This window comes from Phaseolus vulgaris, chromosome 10 (genome assembly GCF_051622355.1).
Source record: "Phaseolus vulgaris cultivar YP4 chromosome 10, ASM5162235v1, whole genome shotgun sequence".
NCBI classification, from domain to species: domain Eukaryota; kingdom Viridiplantae; phylum Streptophyta; class Magnoliopsida; order Fabales; family Fabaceae; genus Phaseolus; species Phaseolus vulgaris.
In genome coordinates, this window is record NC_143507.1 from 6,090,863 (window position 1) to 6,118,846 (window position 27,984).

Genomic DNA, 27,984 nt, shown 5'->3' on the forward strand with positions numbered 1-27,984 from the left:
GTTGGTCAACATGTAAAATCGTCCGTTAGGTGTGTTGTTGCCAACGTTTACTCTCCCTGTGCTCTGAATGCAAAGAAGACTCTATGGGAGGAGCTCTCTAATGTTAAAACGGTGTCACAGGAATCAATCTGGTGTTGTTGTGGTGACTTCAATGCTGTGAGAAGCAGATCCGAGAGGAAAGGAGTCAGGGGTAGGAATGATCAGGTAAGAGAGATATCTGGTTTTAACAGCTTCATTGATCACATGGCCTTGTTAGATTTACCCTTGGTTGGCAAGAATTATACGTGGTTTAGACCGGATGGAACAGCTAAAAGTAGAATTGATAGAGGGCTAGCCACGGAAGAATGGCTGTTGAAGTGGCCCATGTGCAAACAGTATGTCCTTCGAAGGGAAGTTTCTGATCATTGTGCTCTGGTGATGAAATCTGTGGAGAAGGATTGGGGTCCTAAACCCTTTAGATCGATTGACGCTTGGTTTTTGGAGAGGGGTTTTAACATCTTGGTTAAGGATAAATGGGAATCATTCCCAGTCCAAGGGAACGAAATTGTTAGTTTTAAGGAGAAATTGAAACTCCTTAAGTCAGAGCTGAAAGTGTGGAACAAAGAGGTGTTTGGTAACCTCCATTCTGCGAAGAGGAGGATGCTACAGGAGTTGGAGGAGCTAGACAACAGAGATTGTACCGGGGGTCTGGAGGAAAGTGATAGGCTTAACAGAATGGCGTTGACAAGTCGATTGGCAGAAAATGACAAAAAAATTGACTCTCTTATGTGCCAAAAGGCTAGAGCAAGTTGGTTTAAGAGTGGTGATTCTTGTACTAGGTTCTTTCACTCATCTCTGAGGTGGAGAAGACTCAGGAATGAAGTGAAGGGTGTTCAGGTGGGGGAAAAATGGTGTGAGGAACCAGGTACTGTTCGGTTAGAGGCGAAAAAGTTGTTTGAAGTTAGGTTCAACGCAACGAAAGATCTAGGGGTGAGGTTGGATGAGGTAGAGTTTAAGACTCTAACTTTGAGAGATAATGAGGGGCTTGTGGCTGGTTTCACAGAAAAAGAGGTTAAAGATGCAGTGTGGCAGTGTGAAGGGTCTAAGAGCCCTGGTCCGGATGGGTTCAACTTCAATTTTATTCGGAAAAGCTGGGACTTTGTTAAAGCAGAGTTAATGGAAGCAATGGCTTTGTTTCATGCGACTGGAAATATCCCGAAGGGCTGTAATGCTTCATTTATTGCGCTTATCCCGAAGGTGAGGGACCCCACTAAGCTGGAGCAGTATAGACCCATTTCTTTGGTTGGCGTCTTTTACAAAATCATTACAAAGGTGTTGGCTGGGAGATTGAAGAAGGTATTGCCAGCAATCATAGATGAAAGCCAATCATCTTTCCTAAAGGGTAGAGGAATCTTGGATAGCGTCCTTATGGCAAATGAAGTGGTGGAGGATCTCAGGAAAAAGGGGAGAAGTGGTATCTCCTTAAAAGTGGACTTTGAGAAGGCTTATGACTCGGTTCGATGGGATTTCCTGTATGATATGTTACACAAATTGGGTTTCCATTCTGTATGGATCTTGTGGATCAAAGGTTGTCTGGAATCAGCTACTGTGTCAGTTTTAGTTAATGGGTGTCCTACGGAGGAGTTTAAGCCCTCTAGAGGGTTGCGTCAGGGCGACCCCCTAGCCCCTTTTTTGTTTATTGTGGTTGCTGAAGGACTTGCTGGGCTAGTAAGACAAGCTTTGAAGGTTAATATGTTGACGGGCCTGAAGATAGGAAGGCATGAGGTGGAGATGTGTATCTTACAGTTTGCAGACGATACTCTTTTTCTATGTGAGGATACCTTTATGAATGTGTTAACTTTGAAGGCCATCCTGAGGGGCTTTGAGTTAGCTTCAGGACTGAAGATCAATTTCCATAAATCAAAGTTAGCAGGGATCAATGTACAAAGCAGTACTATACGGTGTTTCACTAAGACGTTGAACTGTAACCAGATGGAGGTGCCTTTCAAGTATCTTGGACTGGAGGTGGGAGGGAATCCAAGAAAGAAACAATTCTGGGATCCAGTTATAACCAAGCTGAAAGCAAAGCTCAGTGTTTGGAAGGGGAGGTTTCTATCAGTGGCAGGGAGGATCTGCTTAATCAATTCTGTTCTAACCGCTATTCCACTGTATTATATCTCCCTGTTTAGAGTACCGACCTCGGTGTGTAAAAGGATTATCAGTATTCAAACAAGATTCTTGTGGGGTTGGGGGAAAATATCTAAGCCAATTGCTTGGGTTAGCTGGAAAGATGTATGCAGACCAAAAGAGGAGGGAGGGCTAGGGTGTAGGGATATATTTTTGTTTAATAAAGCTCTCTTAGCGAAATGGAGATGGCGGTGTCTTTCGGAAGAGAATGGAAGATGGAAGAAGTTGTTGGACTCCAAATACGATTTGGGAGTGGAAAGCAGCCTTACACCTGTCAAATATCAATCGTGTTGGTGGAGAGACCTCTCTAAGATGTGTAATGAGGGAGGAGGTAAAGGGTGGTTTCAGGAAGAGTTAGGTTGGGAAATAGGTCGTGGTGACAAAGCAAAGTTCTGGGAGGATGTATGGATCGGAAGTGTGGATCTCAAATCTATGTTCCCACGCCTATATTCTTTATCTTTAAACCAAGGTAAAACAGTGGGTGAGATGGGTGAATGGGATGGCACGGAGTGGAGGTGGGACTTGAGGTGGAGGAGAGGTAGATTTGAATGGGAATCTTCTCTGGAGAGGGACCTTAATATGCTTCTATCAGGGGCCAGTTTGAGAGAAAATGTCCAGGACACCCAGATATGGGGGAAGGAGGTACCGGGGTTGTTTTCGGTGAGCTCTGCCTATGACTGTCTAGCTAAGCATGGTAGAGGGAACCAGGGAGAAGTGTATAAACTCTTGTGGAGGGTGAAGGCTTTTCCAAATGTGATAGTGACAGCCTGGAGGGTACTGATGGGAAGACTTCCTACAAGAGTGAGTCTGAGCCGGAGAGGGGTAGTGGTGAACTCAAAGATGTGCCCCTTGTGCCAGTTACAGGAGGAGACCTGTTAACACCTTTTCATGGAGTGTAAATATGCCCAGAAGGTTTGGTCTCTATGCTTTCAGTGGGTAGATATTTCATTCGTACAGCAACATGATCTGAAGCTGCATTTTTCACCTGTTTCAAGTTAGTAATAAGCAGAATAGGATCTGGAAAGGGGTATGGATAAATGTCATTAGATGTTTATGGGACCAGAGGAACATGATTGCATTCCAACAAGGGGTAGTAGATGCTGAGGAGGTTTTCCAGAGGGCTCAACTGAAGTCTTGGTTGTGGATGAAGCATAAAGTTCGCTCGTTTTCTTATTCTTTTGTAGATTGGGTTTTCAACCCAAATATTTGCATCAGAAGCTGCTAAAATCTTCTGGTGTACATGCGTCAGTGATGGTTACGAAGAAGATGGTTGTTACTTCTGAATTGGCATCATGTGAAGTATTTGGTAGGAAGGAATCTGTTTTAGTGATGGTTTGGGCTCCTTATGGATTAGTTAGTTTTCTCCAGGCAGGGAATTGGGTTGCTGGTTCTTGTCTCGGGGGTGGCCTATGTTAATGGTTTTTGCAGGAACCGGAAGCAGGTTGTTAAGGAGAGCATATATATGCTAAAAAGGGAGTACGTTGGTAGGGGAGTGACGTACCAGTACCAAAGGAGGGGTGGCTGTTTGAAGTGATACCATGGGTGCAGCCGATTCTCCAAGGATGGAATTGAGTCACACAATTCAGGGGGTCCGACTCAATCTGGAATAGGGTCGTGATGTTTCTATGCAGAGAAGGTAAGGTGGTACATGGTGTTTCGTAAATTCGTGGCTGATTTGTTGTGGCTGGCAGGTTTGGGAGGTTATTGGCTGGTTAATACATAGGTGATGGAGACGGTGGGTGAAGGAAAAAGGCATATGTGCTTGTGATTCACTTATTCTAAAAGCCTCTATAGCTGTTAAGCAAGCAAAGACCGACCTTGGATGCACAGTTCTAGTGGTGTGGTGGTATTGAAAGGAAAGTAGGAAGTAGAGACTGTTGGAGCGGGGTTGGTAGACGGAAGAGTGGAATTCTACGCTGGTATAGAGGGCTGGATTGCAGGGTGCAGGGGGAGTTCTAGGAGATGCTCTGCTATATCTTTTGGAATGGTGTTGGGGTTGGGAAGCTGCTGGTTTATTCTGCTGGTTTTTCCTGTAGTTTTCTGTCATGTAGGTAAATGTTTGTGAACTGGCTGGGGATATAGCTTTTGCAGGATATGTCACACTTGGGTTATCCTTCCCGTTCGGAGGAGTAACTATGTGGCTGTTGTATACGGGTTGGGATACCCCTTAAGTATCCCTCGTAATTTTATTTATTTATTGCTGATAAAAAAAAATACAGTTTATGGTTGAAAGGGTGGTTTGATGCAGGTACGTGGCTAGTTCATTGTAGCAGTGAAGGTATGAACATTGAAGCAGGATCAGAAAAAATAAATTGCGATGAAGGACGGACTAATTCCATAACTCAAAGTTCTCAAAGAAGATAAATGACTTATTTGTACTCACATTAGAGTTTTCTTTATGAATTTAAGGAGAGATTTTTCTTTGGTACAGGCTCCTTTTCTAAGTCATTTGCTTCACTACATATCAGATAGACAGTTGTGTTCTTAACCATCAAATCGTGACCAAAACTCACAAAAATCTCCACCTTGTCTCCTGATCCTAAATTTGACATTATGTCAGGCCAATCTTCATTATTGAAGGAAATTACTGTGCCATGGTTGTGTATCTGACATGTGCACTTCGTGTAATTAACAATTAAGACAGTAATAAGTTCAGGTTCAATGATTTCGAAGGTTGATAAATAAACTACACACAAAGCCATTCCCTTCACGACACGATCTTGAGGCACAGTGAAATAAACAGAATGTCCATCACCCATATGGGCCAACCAATAAGGAAGATTGTCACCTGGGAGAGAAACATCACATGACTCACTGCTTGCAAATACCTGTATCATGTCATAAAGAAGGACGTATGTTTAGTTAAACAAAAATGTTATACATGATTAAAACAAATCTGGTTAATAGTTTTGTTGTGTATATATATATATATATCACCATCACTTTTAGTATGCATTTCTGTTTTTGTAGTTTATATTTCAACAATCATTGGGAATAAAGCAATCATGAAGCTAGTAAAGCAAGAAAGTGGAAATCAATTTGGTAGTACTTATTATAAGCATAAGGACTTGGTTAGTTGATTACTAAAATCAGATACTTTTAGATGAAGTCGTGGTGCTAAAACTTCAGTATTGTAGTTTCTACTAGATACTTCATTAGGATTATTTTATGTTCTCAGAAATAGTAGCTAAAATGATGGTGAAGGTAATAAACAAAGGGAAAACTAGAGAAGAACCTTAGGTATGCTATCGCTTAGAGTATTGAAGAATTCTTTGTATCTTCCAATGCCAGTCAGAAAAGACTTGAGGTGATTCTTTGAAATATCTGATTCTGTAATATTTCCACCATATTCGACCACTATACTTTTTACTTGTTCAGATAGATGAAACTCGACGTCACATTCCACCAGAACACTTCGGAGATTGGCAAGGCTTCTAAGAAATGCTGCAATTTCATCCCAACTATTATCCTCCATATCCATGAAGAGATGAATATAAGATAGGGGATTCATTGTTGGCCACATCCGAGACCGAATGATAGAAGGAAAAAGATTATGTGACAATTCCTCACATCCACGTAGGAATATATATCCAATGCTTTTTGGGCTTACAATTGTAAAAGGCAATTGTTTAGTAACTGTATTTTCAGCCATTATAGTTATCAAGGATTTCAATCCCACTATATCTTTTTCCATTAAGTCAATCTTCGAACAACCAGATAAAATCAGAGTGTTTAAGGATTTCAACTTATATATCTTTCTGGGGAGATTGCTTAGATTTGTACAGTCCTGCAAATTTAGCAATGTAAGATAGCAGAGACATTCAATAGATTGGTGTACTTGGCACAATCTTGGACAATCTTTGAGAATGAGCTGTTCAAGACTTGGGAGTCCGGAAAAATCAGGGGTTTCTATCAAATACTTTGAGTGACTGAGATCAAGGACTTTTAGCAGCGTCAAAACCTTTAAGAAGATAGTTTTTGGTAATATATTAGAGAAGAAAACGAGAAAACGAAATAGTTATAAGTGGAAACAAATAATAATTTTAAAACAGAATGGCACGTGATAAAAACCTGAGGTTCTTTCCAAAGGAATCGAAGAAGACTGTGTTTTACATCAATGGCTATTGCATCATGCAGACAAAAGTGGTTAGGTAGGTATTCTGTAGAAAACCCTCCCAAACTAATCCATCTCAGATTCTTAAAATGGTACTCAGAATCTCCAGCGACTTCCAGCAGTCTTGATGACTCTCTTACCTGTAAAGGATAGCGTCCAAAGAAATCTATTCCGATAGGCAAACTCTGAATGACTTTTGTGCCCTTAGATGAAAAGAGCTAACAAAAAGAAATATGTTGCACATGAGAAAGTAACCACTTCCAAAAAAAATTCCAAAACCATTGATAAAGGATGTTCTTACCGTATTCTCTGACAGTGAATATCTTGCATCCTTATCAAACCACAGTTTACTGTTCTTCTCAGGTTCTTCTCCTGAAATTTGATAAATAATTTCTCTTCCCATTTCTCGTAGCAACGAATGCATTATTAATTTGTTGTTCTTATTAATTTGTATGAGACTATGCTTTATGAGAACTCTTATTCCACTATCAGCGTCTATTCCACAGCCATTTAGAATCTTCGTAACATAGGTTCTGCTCTTACCAACAAAGGAACAACATACATCAAGAAATAAATCTTTTTCCATTTGATTGCGTAAACGGTCGAAACTTATTTTCAATTTCCTTTGAAGATCGTGCTGGGGAATATTGTCTAATCTTAACAATACTGAATTCCATTCTTCTTTGGTCCTTTCATATAAATAACTTCCAATGACTTCAAGAGCTAGAGGTAGTCCTCCACAATACCAAACTACACTTTCTGCAAGGAGATGGTATTCTTGTTTTGGTTTTTTTTCTCTAAATGCGTGCCAACTAAGAAGCTCAAGGGACTCCTTGGCGTTCATTGACTCTACATGAAAAATAGAATCAGCTTTATATATCCTCAGTAAGATTTCAGATCTTGTTGTAATGATTATTACACTTCCTCCTCCTAACTTATGACGGCATTCCCATAGTAATTGTCTATTAAGCTCAGGCACATCGTCAAGTACAATGAGCACTCTTTTTCCAGGAAGTCTTTCCCGAATCATAGTTCTTCCCATCTCAAAGCTATGTATCTCTACCTTTGATTTTAGGACATCTGAAAGGAGTTGTTCTAGTAAACCAAGATTCTCTCTTATTCCGCTAACTTGTCCAATCTCTTCAATGAAACTTTTCTCCGTGAATGTATCATGAAGTTGATAGTAGATTGCTTTAGCAAGGGTTGTTTTACCAGATCCTTCCTTTCCATATATCGCTATCGTACAAACTTTTGTGGATTTATTTTTGATAGTTCGAATCAGATCCTCTACGTGCGATTGTAATCCAACTGGAAATTTAGTAGCAGACAATACTGGAAAATGAAGAACGGTCTTAACAATTTTGTCCACTAGTTCAGCATCACTCCTTCAAGGTCAATAACAATTATACAAAGTTATGTATTACCAAAATTGAAGTACAAGCTTAGTAAGTGAGTGATTTACCTGTAATTGCTCTCATCACATCCAAAGAAATTTGCAGCTTTGGTGAGTGCGTGGCTCCACCTGGATATGGCATGCTCCAGTTGTTCTGCTGAAAATGTTTGGTGTGCAGTTGCTTTGAAGGCTTTTCCAAAATCACCCTTCTGAAGACGTACATCAGATGGCTCAATTTCGTAATAAACAGGCAGAACATGTCGGCAGTAAGATTGGTGCCATTTAATGATTTGTTGGAGCTGATCAAGACACCAAGCAGATTGAGAATAGGTTTTGGTGAAAACAACAATCGCTACCCGACAGAGATTGAGAACAGGTTGTTGGATGTGATGTGGGTTGTCTGCACTGGGGTGGTGAAGGAAAGTGGTGAAGCAAACAGCAGAGAGGGCAGAATCGAGATGAGAAACAAATTTCCTTTGGATGTCTTCTCCATTGAAGTTGATGAGCACATCATACATCCGTGGGAGTTTGGATGATGAAGACGCCAATTCCATGGAAGGAATTGATGAGGTCAACTGTTAGAAGAAGAGAAAGCAATAATGCAACACGGACAAAAGACACAGAACCATTTAAAGTAGCCAAAGATTATTATATATTTTTCATAGTCGCGGAAGCGCGTTAATCCCAGCACACGTTTAACTTTAGCCACTTCAAAAGTTAGACCAACACCCACTCTGAACCACCGAAAAAATAAGTATGAAGATTTTTCTAAATATATTTTATTATGTAGCAAAGACATTGAATATTGATATAACATAAACACGAATACGGAATAATAGGTATAATTTTTAAAAGGTAAGATATTGAGACACAGATCTATATATTATATAATTATAAAAATTATATAAATTGACAATAAAGATTAAATTGATAAATATATTTCAATTTTTCTTTTTAGCAAAAAGATGTTTTTCATGACTAGTTCAAACAAATTTGTTTTTTATTTTTATAATTATTATAAAAATTTATACAATAAGCTTGAGTTTTTAGAAACTTTCATAATCTTGAACTGATTACAAACAGCAACTATAGCACGGGTACAAACAAATGTCACTATCATATCTTATCACCCACATCATCATTGAAGACACAAACAGGAAGGAGTGTGTTGTTGCAAAGGCCAAAACTTTGTCTGCAAATATAGTAGAAGACAAACCAACTCCAAAAAGGTGCTAGAAAAAATCTGATCACAAAAAGAAATATAATAATAAATTCGTAACAATGGAGCTAACCCCACCTTTAAGAAAAATGGAAATTGCTTTGTCTGTGGAAAGTCAGGTCATCATGCACCTTAGTGCAAACATGGAGCCAAAAACGACTATCCTTCCAAGACAAATCTAGCCGGAGGGGAAGATACCATTGTTGCAGTCATTTCACAAGTAAATCTTGTGACCAATGTGAGCAAATGGGTGGGTCTACCAAACACATCTATGGAAACAGAAATGTGTTTAACTCCTACACAAGTGTGGGGATGGAGAAGGAGAAGTTTATCTTGGTGATTCCAGGACAATTGTTGTCCTAGAAAAGGAAAGGTTTTTCTAAAGCACACATCTAGTAAAACTCTGGCTTTGAGTCATGTGCTACATGTGTCATCGATTAAAGTTAATTTGATCTTTGTAACATTGCTAAGCAAAGTTGAGGTTAAAGTGTCATTTGAATCTGACAAGATTATCATAACAAAAAATAATATTTTTATGGAGAAGGGATATTGTGATCAATGTCTTTTTGTATTGAAATCAAATTACACTAAAATTGTATCGGTATGACACAGTTTTGGTGTGATCTGATTTTAACGACGACACGACTTTATTTAGAATAATTAAAAAAAAGACCTGATTAACATTAATCAAATCGTATATACTTAAAACAACTTCAATATCACAAAACTAAAGTGATATCATAGATACACAACTTCTTTACAATAAAATGATGTGATAGTACGAGAAATTAATTATATGGGTAATATTTTTAAAATGTGTAAATTTATGTAAATCTTTGACAAAATTGCACCATTTTAGAAAAAGAAAAATCTTCTCACCAACTATTTTTTCAATCTGCATGGTTACCGTGCACTACAAGAAATAAGGTAAAAAGTGTGGGCTTCAGAGAGACACAAATAGTAAAAAACCTACGCAAAATCATTGTTAGTGTAGGCCTAGCGTCTCCCAAAAAATGGAAGTTAATACCCTGGATGCTAACTTTTTTCTGTGGGTCTCAGCTGACGCAATCTGAGTACACCTACACAATGTGCACGCAAGTAGACATTTTGGCCGCCACAAAGTTAGAACTATTATTTTATAATTTTAAGCTAGTGTAGGTTTAGCCTCCGCTTCTTGGATGCTAAATTAAAATCATGAATGAGTTTGACCGACACTATTAAGAAATAATTTAAAATGTTAGTGTGGGTTAGGCCCACACAAAATGTGAAATAAAAGAAAATGTTAGTGTGAGTTAGACCCACGCAAATTGTGAAATAAAAAAAAAAGATATTCAAGCTAGGACATTTTTGAATATTTATACATATGAATGTATTATTGCAAGAGTGAGTTAGAATTATTGCAAGATTGTTACACCAATTACAAAAGGAGAAAAGAAAACTATTATCCAACATTATATAGCATTTATAGAATGAAAGAAAAGAGCATGAACAATAAATATTCTTCTTTTTACTTTACATATACCTAGCACCATGTATCCAACATTATTTAATAAAAAGAATGGGGAAGCCACAACATGAAAATTAAAGTTTGATCACCAATTGTTAAACCCAACAACTAATTTATCTCAAAAACACCATAATTCAGATTAAAATCAACATAGCAATTCTTCAAATAATCAACTCATAATTTACTTTAAAAATTGTCACAAACAATTTTTAGTTCATAAACTGAATCATCATGAAATAATCAAAATATATGCTCTGAAATTGTCAAGAAAACCAAACTTATACATTCTACACCGTCTACTATATCTAAGCTTTTCATTTCAATCTCAAACAATTTCCCGACCAGCAACTTGTTGGGAGTAAGGGAGCGTAGCCTCTGTCAAAGGCAGGCAAGGAGGTTCTGATCAAAGCTGTGGTACAGGCTATCCCTACATTATGAGTTGTTTTAAGATTCCTCAAACAATATGTGAGCAGATAGAGTCATTGATTAGCAAGTTTGGAGGTCTCGGCTTCAGGAAGTTCTCTTGTTTCATTTCAATCAGGCTCTCCTGGCAAAGCAGGACCGGAGATTAGTTCATAATCCTGAGTCAAAGAGAATACCTCTGCTGTTAGCTAAGGCTAGTCACCTCAAGTCTTTGTATGGACAATAGATATTGTTGTATAGGTACTTTCTCTGGGTTCTTCCCGGGGGGGTCTAACCATCTTACTAGAAAAAAAAAGTAGTTCCTTTATCTTTTTTCTACTTGTTAAGGCCTATCCTTTGACTTATTTCTGTTTCGAAATGAATTAATGTAGGTCGGAGATAAGAGCGTTGTGTTTAAGTCGTCATCCCCACATCCAGATCTTCTAGACTAGGGTTCTATTGGCAATTTAGAACTAGCTTCCCTTACCTGAACTTTAGCTGATGATCACTAGGATCTCCAAATCTACCAAAAGCCTAAAGGTAATTTAACCTGCACCACAGAATCCTGATAAAAGTATAACTATATAACTAGGACCCTTTGTTAACAAAATTAACCTTGAAGCTAAAAGAATCATATGCAAAGCATAAATCTAATAAGATCAAAATTAACTCAAAAGAAAAAGGGGCCAAGAATGAACTTACTCTATCTGATATTTTGATCAAGCAATCTTATAGGGTTCACTGTCAGCATTCCAATGGCAGACTCCGATCGCCAAACTGATAAGTGAGGAGGTCAGAATCTTAGAGAGAAGGGAGAGAAAAGGAAAAAGAGGAACAAAATTGAACTTACTCTATAAGAGATTTTGATCGGGCAGTCTTGTAATCTTCGCTGCCAGGAGTCCAATGGCAGACTCCAATCGCAAAACTGATAAGTGAGGAGATCAGAATCTTAGAAAAAGGGAGAGAAAGGAAAAGGGAAATTTTAGAGAGATGGTGGTTCTTTTAAAATGAGACCTGAATAACTGAATTCTCTATTTATATGTCATTTTCATTTTAATAATAAAATATTCAGGTATCATTTAAAATATACCACTTTTACTCTAAGGTTAGTTTTTAGATCCCTACAGAAAGTCAGTTTACAATTAAGACATTCAATGACACGTTGAGCAGAAACAAGATTATAGTAAATTCAAGAATGTATAAGACATCATACAGAAAAAAAAAGATAAGATATTTGTACGGTTCCTGCATGTTCAGCTATAACACGTGAATTGTTTGGTAATTTAACAATTATAGGTTTTATCCTGTAAAAAAAATTTAAACAAAGTATTCGCAGTGAGTAACGTGATTTGTTGCTCCGGTATCTAAAATCCAATAATTTTTTACATACTTACCTTTCTCAGTTTTCCAAAAGATAACTCACCAGTGAAGTTGTTCACCTTATGAATAGACTCATTTTTTTATTCTTGGAAAATCTTCAAGATTTGTTGGATCTGTTCTTGTGTAAACTGTGCACTCTCTTGACTAAGGGAATGGTTAGACCTTCTTGGTCAATATCTTCAGTCTTGTTAGTAGCAGCGTAATTTTGTGAAAAAATGTTGTTGATGGCTCTATCATTCTTGCGTTTATACCATGGAGGGAATCCATGTTTTAAAAAACATTCATCAGCAGTGTGGTTTAGTTTGTGACAATAACTACCATAATTCTGATTCCGACTTCTTCCTCTCCCTTGTGATTTCCACCTGGTTTCAATGACTTTATCTTTTTTTCAATTATTTGGGTTTGTAGAATTTATCAGAATTTTGCTGTCAAAAACTACACTTCTCATTAATTGTCTTTCTTGTTGTAGAACAAGTGAGAACACACAATTGATGCTTGGTAAGGGGTCATGAGTTATGTGATAGGACAATGGAAGACTGGGAAGATATATCGTCAAAACTAAAAAATATTCCCATTGATCAAGTTCAAGAGAAATTAAAATAAGTTTTCACGGTTTACATGACATGGAAAAGAATATTGTGAAGATTGATTCAGATAAAATCTAAGTTGAAGTTATGTTAGATTTTCTGGTGATTTTTTATTGTTTGATAGGTATTATCGTTTGATGAGTATCACGGTATCGTTTAAAGAATTATTGTTTTGAATCACCTGTTATGATTATATGAGAAACATATTTATGAAAAGTTGTGAAACAGTTTTTTTTTTTTTTTTTGTGAAACAGTTTTTCATGGACAAGTTGAGACTTTTCATATGTTTTGACCTAGAATTAATAAAGCTTGATGGAATTCAATTTTCTTCTGGATTATTTTCCTTCTAATGTTAACACCTTATTGTCTTTAGATTTAATAAATCCCATTACAAAAATTAATTGATTCCTCTTATTTTACGCATGAAAGAAAAGTAAGTTAAATCTACTTTATAATCATGTATTTATTTAAAATTATTTAAGCTCTTTTCTATCTATGCAATAATCAAGTCCATAGATACAACTAATTAGTCTTATTTGCATGAGATTAGTGTAAAAATGCCTTCAAGTGCTAAAAGTGTAAATGAGTGATTTTCTTTGAAAACTATTCATTGTTGTGAAGTAATATTTCTAAAGTAATGAGCATATAATTTTATATTTACTTGTTTAAGAGTGAACTTTACTATCAAATAAAGTTATAAATGTTATGTACCTAGATAATTACTTGTGATTTTATCTACTACTTGTTGTAAGTCAAAAAGTGACAACATTATAACCTTTTTTTTTTAAATCACTTTGAAAAACTATAGATAAATCAAGTTGGGTAACCAATATAAAAATTATATTATTATTAAATATTTTATTACATGTACAGTACTTGTTGGTTATTTCTTTTCAGAATACTTGTGAACATATTTTATAAAATCATCAAATGATTTCCTCTCTAGGTCTGCTTAGCCATTTGCAAAAATACTTTCCACATGTCTTTATTAACTCTATTAAAATATCTTCATTATCCACTATGTGTTTCATTTTGTGTCAGATTTTTTTATTTGATTGCATTAGTGTATCTTCCTTTTCCTTTGTAAGTGTTCAATCTTATGTCCCTAACCAGGTGCTCTACACATTCATTTTGTTATTAAAATTGAATGAATAATTAATTTTTTTTATCAATGCATTTTTTTTATCAGCAATAAAAAATAAATAAATTGGGACCACTTTACGGGTGATCCAACCCTTTTACAAGAACACATAGAATCTAACTCCTAACTTGGCACCCAAAATCGTCGGACAAAGGACCAACCAAACCAAGCGCTAACTAGCTTTACCGAATCGGTCGTATACATGCCAAAGGATCCATAACCCAACAGGGGTAGGAAAAGTAAACTTCGCGGGACTTTGCAGGAATCCAAGACCATACCTTTACTTGCGCAGAGACAAAAACTTCTAACACATCTATCACTCCTCCATTAAAGACGATCGAGTTCCTATGCTTCCAAATTTCATTCACAATTCCAACCCAAATTGCCCCCAAAATGCATGAATACCTTCATAGTTGATTATAAAAAGAAATAGACTTTTAATTTTTTTTTTAAAATTTTAAAATTGCTTAAAATTATATGAACTAAATCATTTTAATTCGTAAGACTAAATATGTTAAATTATTTAAAATTATAATTTAGTCTCTAAGAATAAATATCTAAAATTGTTTAAAATTATAGGTACTATATTATTTCAGTCTTTAAAAGTTAAATTTAATTTTTTAAATTATAGAAACTTAATTGTCAGTAAAAAGTACACATTTGTAATTTTCTAACTATTAGCGGTATTTGTCTACATGGTTATTTTTTTGAATTTTTTAAAGATTATATTTGGACATATCAAATGAATATCAATTTATAAGAATTAATTTTAAAACAATTTATAACAAATTAAAATAATTTGTAAGATCTATATTTGAAAAAATATAGTTGAAAATTAAAAAATTAAAATAATTAGGTGACTTTACATAACTGAAAACTATAATGAAACTTGTAAATGTAAATTGAAAAAAAAAATGAAATATTTTTAAATTAGACATAAAAAAATATAATCAGTGTAAATAAGGAGAAATGAAATCAAACTTTGTTTAATTTAGTCTTTACATAAAGGGATGAGGCTACAGTGCTTCTTCTGTTGAAACGAAAACAGAGAGTACATAGCATATAGCAGACGAAACACATAACAAATTATCGAACCGCAGCTATCTTTATTTCATAATGCAATATTTTTTACGAGGATTTCTGAATGCAATATTATATGCTAAAAAGGGAAAAGAATTGACAAAAGTAACAACGACAAAGCAAATACAATAAACAGTTCAAGTAAACAATGTGAGGAGTGAGAAACAGGGTAAAATAAATATGAATCTCGTAACTATGAGCTATACAAAGAAAAACAAGGAAAGGATCAGAAAAAATAAATTGCAACGAAGGAGATAAATGACTTACTAGAACTCACATTAGAGTTTTCTTTATGAATTTAAGGAGAGAGTTTTTCTTTGGCACAGGCTCCTTTTCTAGTCATTTGATTCACAACATATCAGATAGACAGCTGTGTTCTTAATCACCAAATCGTGACCAAAATTCACAAAAATCTCCACCTTGTCACCTGATCCTAAACTTGACAATATGTCATGCCAATCTTCATCATTAAAGGAAATTCCTGTGCCATGATTGTGTATTTGGCATGTGCACTTCGTGTAATTAACAATTAAGACAGTAGTAAGTTCAGGTTCAATGATTTCGGAGGTTGATAAATAAACAACACACAAAGCCATTCCCTTCACCACACGATGTTGTGGCACAGTGAAAGAAACATAATGTCCATTACCCATATGGGCCAACCAATAAGGATCATTGTCACCTGGGAGAGTAACATCACATGACTCACTGCTTGCAAATACCTGTATCATGTGATGAACAAGGGCATGTTTAGCTAAACAAAAATATTATACATGATTAAAGCAAATCTGGTTAATAGTTTTGTTGTATATACATCCCGATCTTTTCTTTAGTGATTTAGTCTGTTTTTATCTCTTAGTTTATATTTCTACGTACGATCAATGGGAATCAAGCAATCATGAAGCTAGTAAACCAAGAAAGTGAAATCTATTTGGTAGTATAAGCATAATGACTTGTTAGTTGATTACTAAAACCAGATACTTTTAGATGAAATCGTGGTGTTAAAAGTTCAGTATTGTAGTTTCTTCAAGATACTTAATTATGATTATTTTAAGTTCTCTCAAATAATAGCTAAAATGATGGTGAAGGTAATAAACAAAGGGAAAGCGAGAGAAGAACCTTAGGTATGATATCGCTCACAGTATTGAAGAATTCTTTGTATCTTCCAACACCAGTCAGAGAATACCTTACGTGATGCTTTGAAAGAACTGATTCTCTAACATTTGCACCATATTCGGCCACTATGGTTTTTACTTGCTCAGATAGTTGAAACTCGGCATCACATTGCACCGAAACACTTCGAAGATTTGTGAGGCTGCTAAGCAATGGTGATATATCATCCCAATTATTATCTTCCATATGCATAAAGGAATGAATATAAGATAGGGGATTCATTGTTGGCGACATCCGAGACCGAATGATAGAAGGAAAAAGATTATGTGAAAATCCCTCAAATCCACGTAGGGATATATATCCAATGCTTTTTGGGCTTACAATTGTAAAAGGCAATTGTTTCATAACTGTATTTTTAGCAATTATAGTTATGAAGGATTTCATTCGCACTATATCTTTTTCCATTAGGTCCATCTTCGAACAACCAGATAGAATCAGAGTTTTTAAGGATTTCAACTTATATATCTTTTTGGGAAGATTGCTTAGATTTGTACAGTCCTGCAAATTTAGCAGTATAAGATTGCAGAGACATCCAATAGAAGGGTGTACTTGTCTCAATCTTGGACAATCTTTGAGAATGAGCTGTTCAAGACTTCGTGTTCCATAAAAGACAGGGGTTTCTATTAAATACTTGGAGTGACTAAGATCAAGGACTTTTAGCCACATCAAAACCTTTAAGAACATAGTTTTTGGTAATATATTAGAGAAGAAAACGAAAAAACTAAATAGTTATAAGAAGAAACAAATAATAATTTTAAAAGAGAATGGCACGTGATAAAAACCTGGGGTTCTTTCCAAAGGAATCGAAGAAGACTGTGTTTTACATCAATGGCTATTGCATCGTGCAGATAAAAGTGGTTAGTTAGGTATTCTGAAGAAAACCCTCGAAAACTGATCCATCTCAGTTTCTTAAAATGGTACTCAGAATCTCCAGCGAGTTTCAGCAGTCTTGATGGGTCTCTTACCCGTAAAGGATGGTGTCTGACGAAATCTCTTCCGATAGGCAATCTCTGAATGACTTTTGTGCCCTTTGAGGAAAAGAGCTAAGAAAAAGAAATATATTGCAAATGAGAAAGCAACCACTTTCAAAAGAAGATTCAAAAGCATAGATAAAGGATGTTCTTACCGTATTCTCTGACAGTGCATATTCTGCATCATTATCAAACCACCACAGTTGACTGTTCTTCCAGGGTTGATTTGTTGAAATATGACGAATAATTTCTCTTCCCATTTCTCGTAGCAACGGATGCATTATTAATTTGTTGTTCTTATTAATTTGTATGAGACTATGCTTTATGAGAACTCTTATTCCACTATCAGCGTCTATTCCACAGCCATTTAGGATCTTCGTGACATAGGTTCTGCTCTTACCAACAAAGGAACAACATACATCAAGAAATAAATCTTTTTGCATTTGATTGCTTAAACCGTTGAAACTTATTCTCAATTTCGATTCAACATCGTGCTGGGGAATACTGTCTAATAGTAACAGTACTGAATTCCATTCATCTTTGGTCCTTTCATATAAATAACTTCCAATGACTTCAAGAGCTAAAGGTATTCCTCCACAATAAGAAACTACTCTTTCTGCAAGGAAATGGTATTCTTGTTTTGGTTTTGCTTCTCTAAATGCGTGCCAACTAAGAAGCTCAAGGGACTCGTTTGCGTTCATTAACTTTACATGAATAACAGAATCAGCTTTATATATCCTCAGTATGTTTTCAGGTCTTGTTGTAATGATTATTACACTTCCTCCTCCGAACCAATGAAAGCATTCCCGTAGTAATTGTCCATTAAACGTAGGTATATCGTCAAGTACAATGAGCACCCTTTTACCAGAAAGTCTTTCCCGAATCATACTTCTTCCCATCTCAAAGCTATCTATCTCTACCTTCGTGTTTAGGACATCTGAAAGGAGTTGTTCTAGTAAACGAAGATCCCCTCTTATTCCGCTAAATTGCCCAATACCTTCAATGAAACTTTTCTCTACGAATGTACCATGAATTTGATGGTAGATGGCTTTGGCAAGGGTGGTTTTGCCAGATCCTCCCTCTGCACATATTGATATCATACAAACTTCCGTGGATTCATATTTGATAGTTAGAATCGCATCCTCCATGTGTAATTGTAATCCAACTGGAAATTTAGTAGCAGACAAGACTGGTAAATAAAGAACTGTCTTAACAATTTTGTCCACTAGTTCAGCATCACTCCTTCAAGGTCAATAACAATTATAGAACAAGTCACGTATTACCAAAATTAAATCACAAACTTAAAATATGCGTGAGTGATTTACCTGTAATTGCTCTCATCCCATCCAAATAAATTTGCAGCTTTGGTGAGTGCATGGCTCCATCTGGACATGCCATGCCTCAGTTGTTGTGGTGAGAATGTTTGGTGTGCAGTTGCTTTGAAGGCTTTTCCAAAACCACCCATCTGAAGACGTACATCAGATGGCTGGATTTCGTAATAAACGGGCAGAACATGTCGGCAATAAGTTTGGTGCCATTTGATGATTTGTTGAAGCTGATTAAGACACCAAGCAGACTGAGAATAGGATTTGGTGAAAACAACAATTGCTACACGACAGAGATTGAGAATAGGTTGTTGGAAGTGAATTGGGTTGTCTGCATTGGGGTGGTGAAGGAAAGTGGTGAAGCCAACAGCAGAGAGGGCAGAATCGAGATGAGAAACAAATTTCCTTTGGATGTCTTCTCCATTAAAGTTGATGAGCACATCGTACATCTGTGGGATTTTGGATGATGAAGAGGCCAATTCCATGGAAGGTCAACGGTTAGAAGAAGAGAAAGCAAAAATGCAACACAGTCAAGACAGAAAACCATTCAAAGAAGCCAAAGATTAATACATTTCTTTTTTATAGTCGTGGAAGCTCATGAATTGCAGCACCCATTTTACTTTAGAAAAGTAATATATTTACAACTTGTTCTATTATACAACCTTCATTTAAAAAATATATATATTTTTTCATTATTTTATAAAAAACTAAAATTTTAGACAAAAAAAAATAAGATTTATACTAGAACAAATGAGACTCTCAATATATTAATATTAGCCAATTTCTTCATGCACCCAATCAATTGTGATTAGCACCCAACGAACATTTTAAAATCCAATTGTATCCTTGTCATGTTTATTTTGAAAAAAGCTTGTAGGGTGCGCTGATGCAGATGATGCTCTTAAACCTTCACGCAACAATGGACGACCTTCACGCTCCTGACTTCGTCTTTGTTCAAGGGGTCTTCCACTCAACACTACGCTGCCGGAGAAATGCCTACCAAGGTACGAGGATGCGAAAGCTCGTGCGAGAGATGTTGTTGGGTGCGATAATGGAAGAAATGAACTTGGGTGTGTGATTGAGTGGAGAAATCACTAAACCCTAATTTCATTTTCATTAAAGATAATTCGATACTTTCACAAATACAATTGGGTGCAAGTTCAAATTGATTGAGTGTAGGGAGAATCAGCCTCAATATTATTTACTTTAGCCATTTAAGAAGTTAGACCAACACCCACTGTGAACCAAAAAACGTATTACACTAGTTTTTCTAATTATATTCTTTTTTTTTCTAAATTTACCTATTAACTTTACTTTTTTATTTTAGAAAGCATTATGTTCTCTCTCTTTTAACGTTCGGCACGTATCACTTTAAATTTTAAAAGAATAAAAAATAATACATTTTCTTTCCACGTATATTTAAAGAGGCCGCTGTAATAATGTAAAAAAATAGAAAGTATAAATACAATTTAGATAAACGTCCCTACACCTGAATTTATTTTTTAAATAAATAAAATAAAAGAATTGAACGTGAGTTTACTAAAATTTAGGAAGTTTATTATCAATTACTAAAAATACAAATGAGGTGAGTGTAATTGATTTTCTTTTTAATAGTTTTGACAGAATATCGTAAGTTATTTTAATGTTTAAAAAACTTAATTGAATATCATAAATTTTTTAATAAAGAAAGTTATTTGAAATTTTTTTGAAATCCAAAGTGAATTAATTGCAGCCCTTAAAGTGTCTTTCTAAAAACTGAACGTGAAGGTCGCAGAAAAATGAAGTATAAAACATATATGAAATTTAATATAGTGATTGAGATATTTCCGGAACTAACCTGGTTTCTTTTGCCAGTTGGAATTGTGTTTTTAAACACTAGAGTATAGTATCTTCTCAGATTTATTTTAGCCAAAGAGGTGTAATTCTTCAGAATAAAATATTAAAATAGAAAAAATATTAAAAAATTATCCATGAGTATGTTGTTTCATACACAATTACATTGTAAATAAGTTATATATATACTACAAATTTGAATATGTAATAAAAGTGAAGTTTTACCAATTTGATATAACTTTAGTGTTAGAGAAGAAATATTTTTCACTCACACAACAACTTCAATTGATATTAATTAACTTTTAATTTTAAATGAAATTATGTTAGTATGATATAACTTCGGTTCAAATCAGATTACATTAAATTCATAACACGGATGTAATCTGATTTTGACTAAGACGGTAAAAAATAACACGATTTTATTTGGAATAAAAAAAAGAGTACATATACTTAAAACAACTTTACCTATTACATTGAAATTGTTTTTTTTTCTTCAGTAAATAATAATGAAATTAAATGGGTTCACTTTAGGGGTAGTTCAACCCTTATCCAGCATAATGATGTTCAAAGAGTACCTTTCCATCTACATATCAACAAACAACACCTCCTACTGTCTATCCCGTCTCTACCAATAAAAAAAAGAATAACAAGGATCAACCCTTATAAAAATACTAAATTGAATGCATACATACCAAGGGTTCTAGACACCAATGAGAGAATGAGAAATTAGTTGACGACATCTTTGATGAGATCAAGACCAAACCTTAACCTGTGCTAGAGAGAAAACTTCAGTATGATCAACCACTCCACCTTTAAATAAACAGTTATTCATGTGCCTCCATATCTCGCTAACCAACGCAATCCACACGTTGTTCATAATAAGATTAACTGAAGTGGGTGCATCCAGAATCTTGAAATGTTCAAAATGAGACTCAGGATCCATAAAATCGACTGATCTTACTCCTAAACAGTCATAACAAAGATTCCAAATTAGCCAAGCAACTCTGCATTCGCAGAACAAATGATTTGTTGACTCCTCTGACCTTTTACATAACCAACACAGATTACTCTCAACCTTGATACCTCTTATCTCCAGATTAACGCTACAAACAACATTGTTTTCAATCACTCTCCAAGTTGTGACTGGAGCTGAGGGAAGTACCTTAATTTTCTAGAAAAATTTATATCTTCTTTAGTCCTCCTCACTTCCTTCTTCCCTTAAAAAACCATAAGCGTTCTTAACTGAAAACTATGTTGACTCATTATCCTTCCATACCCATTATCCACTGTTTCCATCTTGAGTCGCTTATAGAGATCATCTCTAAGAGTTGATTTTCTTGCTCCTATTCCCAAGCAAACAGACCCCTTTTCCACCTTAAGTTCCACTCCTAGGTCCCATTCTCATATTCCACAATCACATAAATTTTCCTCCTTATTAACAGACAAAGAAAATAACCTTAGAAATCTGCGTTTCAAGTCTTCTAATCTATCCAATTGTCTGACCAAAACATAACATATCTCTCGTTTCCAACCTCCAAATTCAAACGATCTTCAAACTTCCCTCCCCATTCCTGAAACCTCTAGACCTTCCTTAAGACCTTACTATTATTATCTTTTTTCTCCTTCAAACCTCTCCATCCTCCATACTTAGATTCCAATACCTCCATCCAAAACCCCTTGTTTCCGTTTTCAGGTGCCAAATCCATTTTCCCAACAGAGCCAAATTAAATTGCCTGACATTAATAATATCGAGCCCTCCTGCTTCCCTGGATTTACAAACCTTATCACATGCCACCCATGCAATCTTCCTTCCATCTGACCTCCATCCCCACAAAAAATTTCTCTACAGACTCACAATCTTCTTTAAAACAATAAATGATATCTTGAATAGAGAAAGATAGAACAAAGGTATGGACGACAAAACTTACTTAATTAAGCATATCCTCCCCGCCATCAAGATAAATTTTCCTTTCCACCTTCCTAGCCTTTTCTTTACCCTGTTAATCACTTCATCCTAGAACTCACCCCTCTTATGACACCCCCTACAGGCATCCCCAAATATTTAAAAGGAATTCTCATCACCTTACAATTTAGAATTGTCGCAAAGTGGAGAATCTCTATCTGCTCCACCCCGAGAAATTCACCTTAAGACTAGATGGCAATTCAAAACAGTTCAACATAACCTTTATATTAAATACGCTTTTGATCTTTGGAGCTAACGGGTCACCTTGCTTCAACCCTTTCTTTGGAATAAATTCCTTAGTAGGATTCCCGTTTACGAGAATTGACATCAACGTTGATTCCAAGCAAGCTTTAATCCAGGAAATCCATTTTTCACAAAAGCCAATCCTTCCTAGCATATAATATATAAATCCCACCTCACAGAGTCGTAAGCCTTCTCATAATCCACCTTGAAAAACACACAATTTTTCTTCTTCCTCTTAAACTCTTCTAAAGCTTTATTGGCTACCAAAATACTATCCAATAACCCTCTTCTTTCAAGAAAGGTTGATTGCCTAACGTCGATAACTTTACTGATCACTTTTTTCAACCTGATAGAAAAAATCTTTGAAACTGTTTTATACACACACCCTACCAACAAATTCGGTCTATAATCATTAAGTTGTTGCATATTATCATTCTTAGGAATCAAACAAATGAAAGAAGCATTTGATTCCTTAGGCCACCTACCATTGACCATAAAATCATTTACCGCCGAGACAAAATCTTCCTTAAGACAACCCCAACAAAACTTAATGAAACTGAAATTAAAACCGTCAGGACCAGGGCCCTTCGAACCATCACAACTACAAACAACGTTATTAATTTCTTCTTCAGAGACTACTCCAACTAGAGACACATTATCTTCTTTTGATAACGAGGTGAATCGAACATTGTCCAACCTAACCACTGGCTCGGACTCCCTGGCGAATCTAGCTTCGAAAAACTTTCTGACCTTAGTCATTACCACCTCCTTCTCCTCACACCACTGAACGTTCACTTCTACCCCGTTGATCCCGTTTCTCATTCTTCTCCACTTCATAGATGAGTGGAACTTTTTTGTATTTAAGTCGCCTTGTTTCAACCAACTTTTCCTTGCTTTTTGTTGCACAACCGTTTCTTGTTTAAATAAGTTTCGACTTTGTTCAGTCAACAATAGTATCATCTCCTCTCGCCCAAACTCATCTAAAATGCCTTCGTCGTCTTTTGTTTCCAACTCTTGAATTTTATTTTGTAATAAAATACCTTCTTGATTGACGTTCCCAAAAACCTCTTTAATCCACTTTTTCAAATCTAATTTTGATCTCTTCAATTTCTCTTTTAGTACAAACGTCCCTCCTCCCTACATTTCATAACTCTGCCATTTACTCCAAAAAAATTCTAAAAATCTTCCATCTCTTTGCCACACGTCTAGACTTCTGAAAGGTTTCGACCCTCAATCTACCGACATTGTTTTGAGCACTATAGTACAATGATTAGAAACCATTGTACTGAGAACTAATTGTTTACTATTCGGCCATACATCCAACCATTCCCTAGAAATAAGAATCCTGTCAATTTTGCTCTTAATCGTCCCAATTGGCTTGTACCAAGTGAAATTTCTTCCAACCATCGGAATATTCAACAATTTTGCATTTTCGATAAAACCATTGAACCCCTGATTTCTGTACAATAATATGATACTGAAACTGGGCTTTTTCTCTCCTTCCTTCTAATTGAATTGAAGTACTCAACAACACACCACACCATGTTTTGTTTACTCTTCCTGAGGTCACTAATCTCATCACATACCTCTTTCCGTGCTTTCAACGATCCAGAGTTGTACACATTCATTATCATAAGTTGTACCCTATTTCCTACTTTCCAAACTCCTTCGATAACCAAATAAGATTTTCCATTAAAGTATCTCATCATATAAAAACTACTTCTTCTCCATATAGTAATAATTTCTCCTGCATTATTAACTGCCCCATTCTCCATCCATTCAATTTCATTTGAGCCCCACAAATAATAGCAATGCTCCTTACTAATCACTAAGCACTTTGTCTCCTACAGACATACCATTCCAACCTCCTCTTTTCTAATCAAGTCTCTTAAGTATGTTCTTTTCGTACTTATGCCAATCTCCCTTATATTCATGCTAATTAGACTCATCATCAGAAACACAATTCTCCATCTGACTACATTTGTAGTCCCGACTGTCCAAACTACCAAGTCTATTTAAAACAACCTCTTCTTATTTTAACAAAGTGAAACCCATCTCCTTACCAGATTTCCATGCCCTCCTGATTTCGCCCTGCTCATCTTTTAACCGCAGCATTTTCCTATACTTTCTAACATCTCTAACTGAGATAGTAATTTCTGACCTTAAACCCTTTAACGAAACTGACTTAGATAATCTTTCAACCAATGGTGAATTTTTGTCTCTCAAAACGAACATATCGCCTCCCCCTCCACCAATATTGTCCATCAACCTCCCCACCGGACAACTTGCAGAAATTGTCTCCATCCTACATGCCTTATTCTTTGGTGTCGATACCACCACTGCTCTATCGTCGACATCTGCGACCTTTACACTCCGTACTAACCCCACCGAGCTCATCTTTTTCGTGGCGTTTGCTGTCTCATCATCTGTCTCGCACACAACAGTTCCTTTGCTTCCATAGTCAATCCTCCTCACCTCACCTTTTTCCTCCTAAATCTGCCCTGCCCCTCCCACCTAACAGCCACCATTCGCCTCTCCCTTTCGTGTCGTCGCCCCACCTCGAACACTCGCTAGCACCATCCGCTGCGACGCACAATCGTGGTGCAGATGCGTGAGAACTGGCTCCGGCGTACGCTTTGATTGTTGTCGCCTACGATTTTGGCACAACCCTTGCTTCCTCATCGCCACCCATCATCGTTTTTTCCTCGGCCAGCGCTCCAATCGTCATGAGTCATGTCCCCGCGCCGTTCCCCTTTGACAGTGGTAGAGGTGAGACGTCGTCGACTTTCTCCACTGCGTCGAGCGTCGCCGTCCACGTCGCCACCCTTTTTTCTCCTCCTGCCTCTCCACCGTGCCCTCCACTAACGTTGCGGGTTTCGCCGCCGCTATTAATATCCACTAAGATTTTATTCCGTGCCTCATCTTTTTCCAAGTTAATAATCCCCTCTTTCCTTGGTTCCAACATACCATTGTGACTCTTCCTGACATAAACAATTCCTCCATTAATGCATGTGCCGCCTTTTGAAATTTCTTCCTTTTTTTTCAGAAATTGAACAGTCGTCTCCTCCCTTTTCCCTCTCCTTGTCTACCATCGTGATCTAAGTACTCGGACTCTGAAAATTCTTCACCAATGCTAGAGTCAAGTTGTGCTTCCGATTCATCCTCTGAAGCCACCCCCCACTTGTGAAACAGATTTCCAAACGAAGGAACATGGAAATTTTCTTCCTCAGAAAAAACCTAACATAGCCTATCACTTATCCTCATTGATTTCGCCAGTCTTACCTCCTCGCCCAATGGGATTCTAATACACAACCTCGCATACTCTAACACCTCCTTAGAAATTATTCCTTCATCAACCTCTACAAGCGTTCCTACAAGAACCCCTATGCATTCAAAACATTGGTTAATCCAAAGAGCCAACGATATACCCCTGCATCGGAACCAAGCTATCTTCTCAAAAATCGCAAAAGAGTCATCCCATGGAACAATTGATTCAAAATTACCTTCAAACCATTCTTTGTTGTCTGCAATCAACCTCTTAATTTGTCCCTCTTCTTCACATGATAGCAGCACGTACACCCCCCTTAAGATTCTCCCCCTTACTAAATTAAATCCTCCCAAAATAAACTCTCCTTAATATTTTGCACATCCGTTGTTTTTGACATTTTCCCGATGAAGCATCTCTCCAACCAAAAAGACGTCTCTGCATTAACTCTAACATGTGGCCAAAATTCATCTTCTCCCTTATGATCGGATCTCGCTTTTCCACCCCTGACTGCTTGTGCATATATAAGAGCACTGTTGATTCTTTTGGTTCCAAACTTTCCAATAATAAATTTGTCTCAGCGAAGTGTGCATTGACTTCTCTTGCCTTTTGTATTTCGGTTTGTATTCCTGAAGCTTCCATGTACCAATCCAAAAAGAATCAAGTTGTTTTTCTAAAGCATACCCATCCTTAACGTCATGAAATCTGACAAAAACCAAAGCGTTTTTTCCCTAACTTTCTAGATATGAAGACATCTATAACCCTTCCCCAACGTTTAAAAACCCTCCATAAATCCTTTTCTTGAAATTCATTTGGAAAATTAGTGAAAAAGAAAGTAGCTTCTGCCGTCTTCAATTGCCAAAACACTAGTACAAAAAAGTAAATTAACGACGGTTAAAATTGACATTTAAAGACGATTCCGGAATCGTCGTTATTACCGGCGTCGTTAAAAGGTATGGTTTTTTAACGACGGTTCCCATAACCGTCGTTAAAACGCGCGACTTATAACGACGGTTCCCACAACCGTCGTTAAAAATGGGGTTGCGTTTTTTGATTTCAAAAATTGAAGGCACTTTTAAAGACGGTTCCTAGGGAACCGTCGTTATAAGTATGGGTTTTAAAGACGGTTCCAAGTGGAACTGTCGTTATATGTCTTTATTAAAAAAAAAAATCTTTTAAAAATCTCAAATAACCTGCTTAAAAAGTTTTCAATTCCATAAAATAAAAACATTTCAAATTATAATTTAAATATAAAAATTAAATACAACAAATTATAACATTATAAAAAAAAGTTTGGTAGTATATAAAAAAATTTGTCATTGTAATGATTTATCTATACTAGAGTGTTATACATGGTTACAAAATACTTTGACCATGTTGTTCTCACATACTCCAATGCTTCTAAATCTAGCGGGTGTTGGTCGTTGAACAACTGTGACATTTGAAATATTTTGAATTAGTGCATGAATAATAAATCTCAAATTTTAAAGTGTTTATTGTATTGAGGTATTACCTTATCCCAACCTTTCTTAATTTCAGCTTGCAAAATAGTCAACATCCACTGCATAACATAATAACCGCACTCATAATTTTCAGGTTGCCTGTTGGACTGCATGTGAAAATAAATGTATTAAATGAATGAGTGAAACACATTAAATTAAGTAAACAAATATACTCTAAATACCTTAAGGTACATCCAAGTGAGTTTTTGTGCGTTTGAAGTTCTCCTCCCACACAACATATTATATCCAGAGTAAGCACTAAAATAATAAGATTTCATGTTAGAATACATAACATTATATAATATATAAGTAATAATAAATGTTAAATGAAACTCTCGTACCTATCTATAATGTTTTTAAAATAGGCAGGAGGTTTTTTATGCAAGGAGCAAAACCATGCAGCGGTATGATCTTGAATAGATATGATCAATAGTTGCCAATGACGCCTGTATAACAAATCAGTTAATTAGTTTCTCTTATTTCAATAATTTATGAAAACTTATTTAATAAATAAGAACTTACTCATGGATGTACGGAGCAAAATAAATGTGTTTTCCACCATTCTTTAAGGCAGTGGTGATGTATGTTTGTGTTTCCGACTTCTTGTTTCCAATTGATTGAGTGATTTAAGGGTCTAAAACCCATATATATTGTGTTTCCCCTCATCAAAGCATAATCCAGAAAGATACCTAAATTTCAATAAGTTAGTACTAATATATT

General features: G+C 36.1%; 2 protein-coding genes across 2 annotated transcripts; both read right to left on the minus strand.

The window, feature by feature from the left end:
- Positions 1-4,478: 4,478 nt before the first annotated feature.
- Positions 4,479-8,300, minus strand: LOC137818108 (disease resistance protein RPV1). Its single transcript, XM_068621337.2, is given in 6 exon segments — positions 4,479-4,580; positions 4,583-4,994; positions 5,402-6,127; positions 6,238-6,498; positions 6,582-7,665; positions 7,743-8,300. Coding segments are annotated over 6 exon segments (3,003 nt in total). The 5' UTR covers positions 8,228-8,300; the 3' UTR covers positions 4,479-4,545.
- A 6,798-nt stretch (positions 8,301-15,098) lies between these two features.
- On the minus strand, positions 15,099-19,007 carry LOC137818109 (disease resistance protein RUN1). Its single transcript, XM_068621339.2, is given in 6 exon segments — positions 15,099-15,330; positions 15,333-15,711; positions 16,109-16,834; positions 16,945-17,205; positions 17,289-18,375; positions 18,459-19,007. Coding segments are annotated over 6 exon segments (3,006 nt in total). The 5' UTR covers positions 18,944-19,007; the 3' UTR covers positions 15,099-15,262.
- Positions 19,008-27,984: the final 8,977 nt, after the last annotated feature.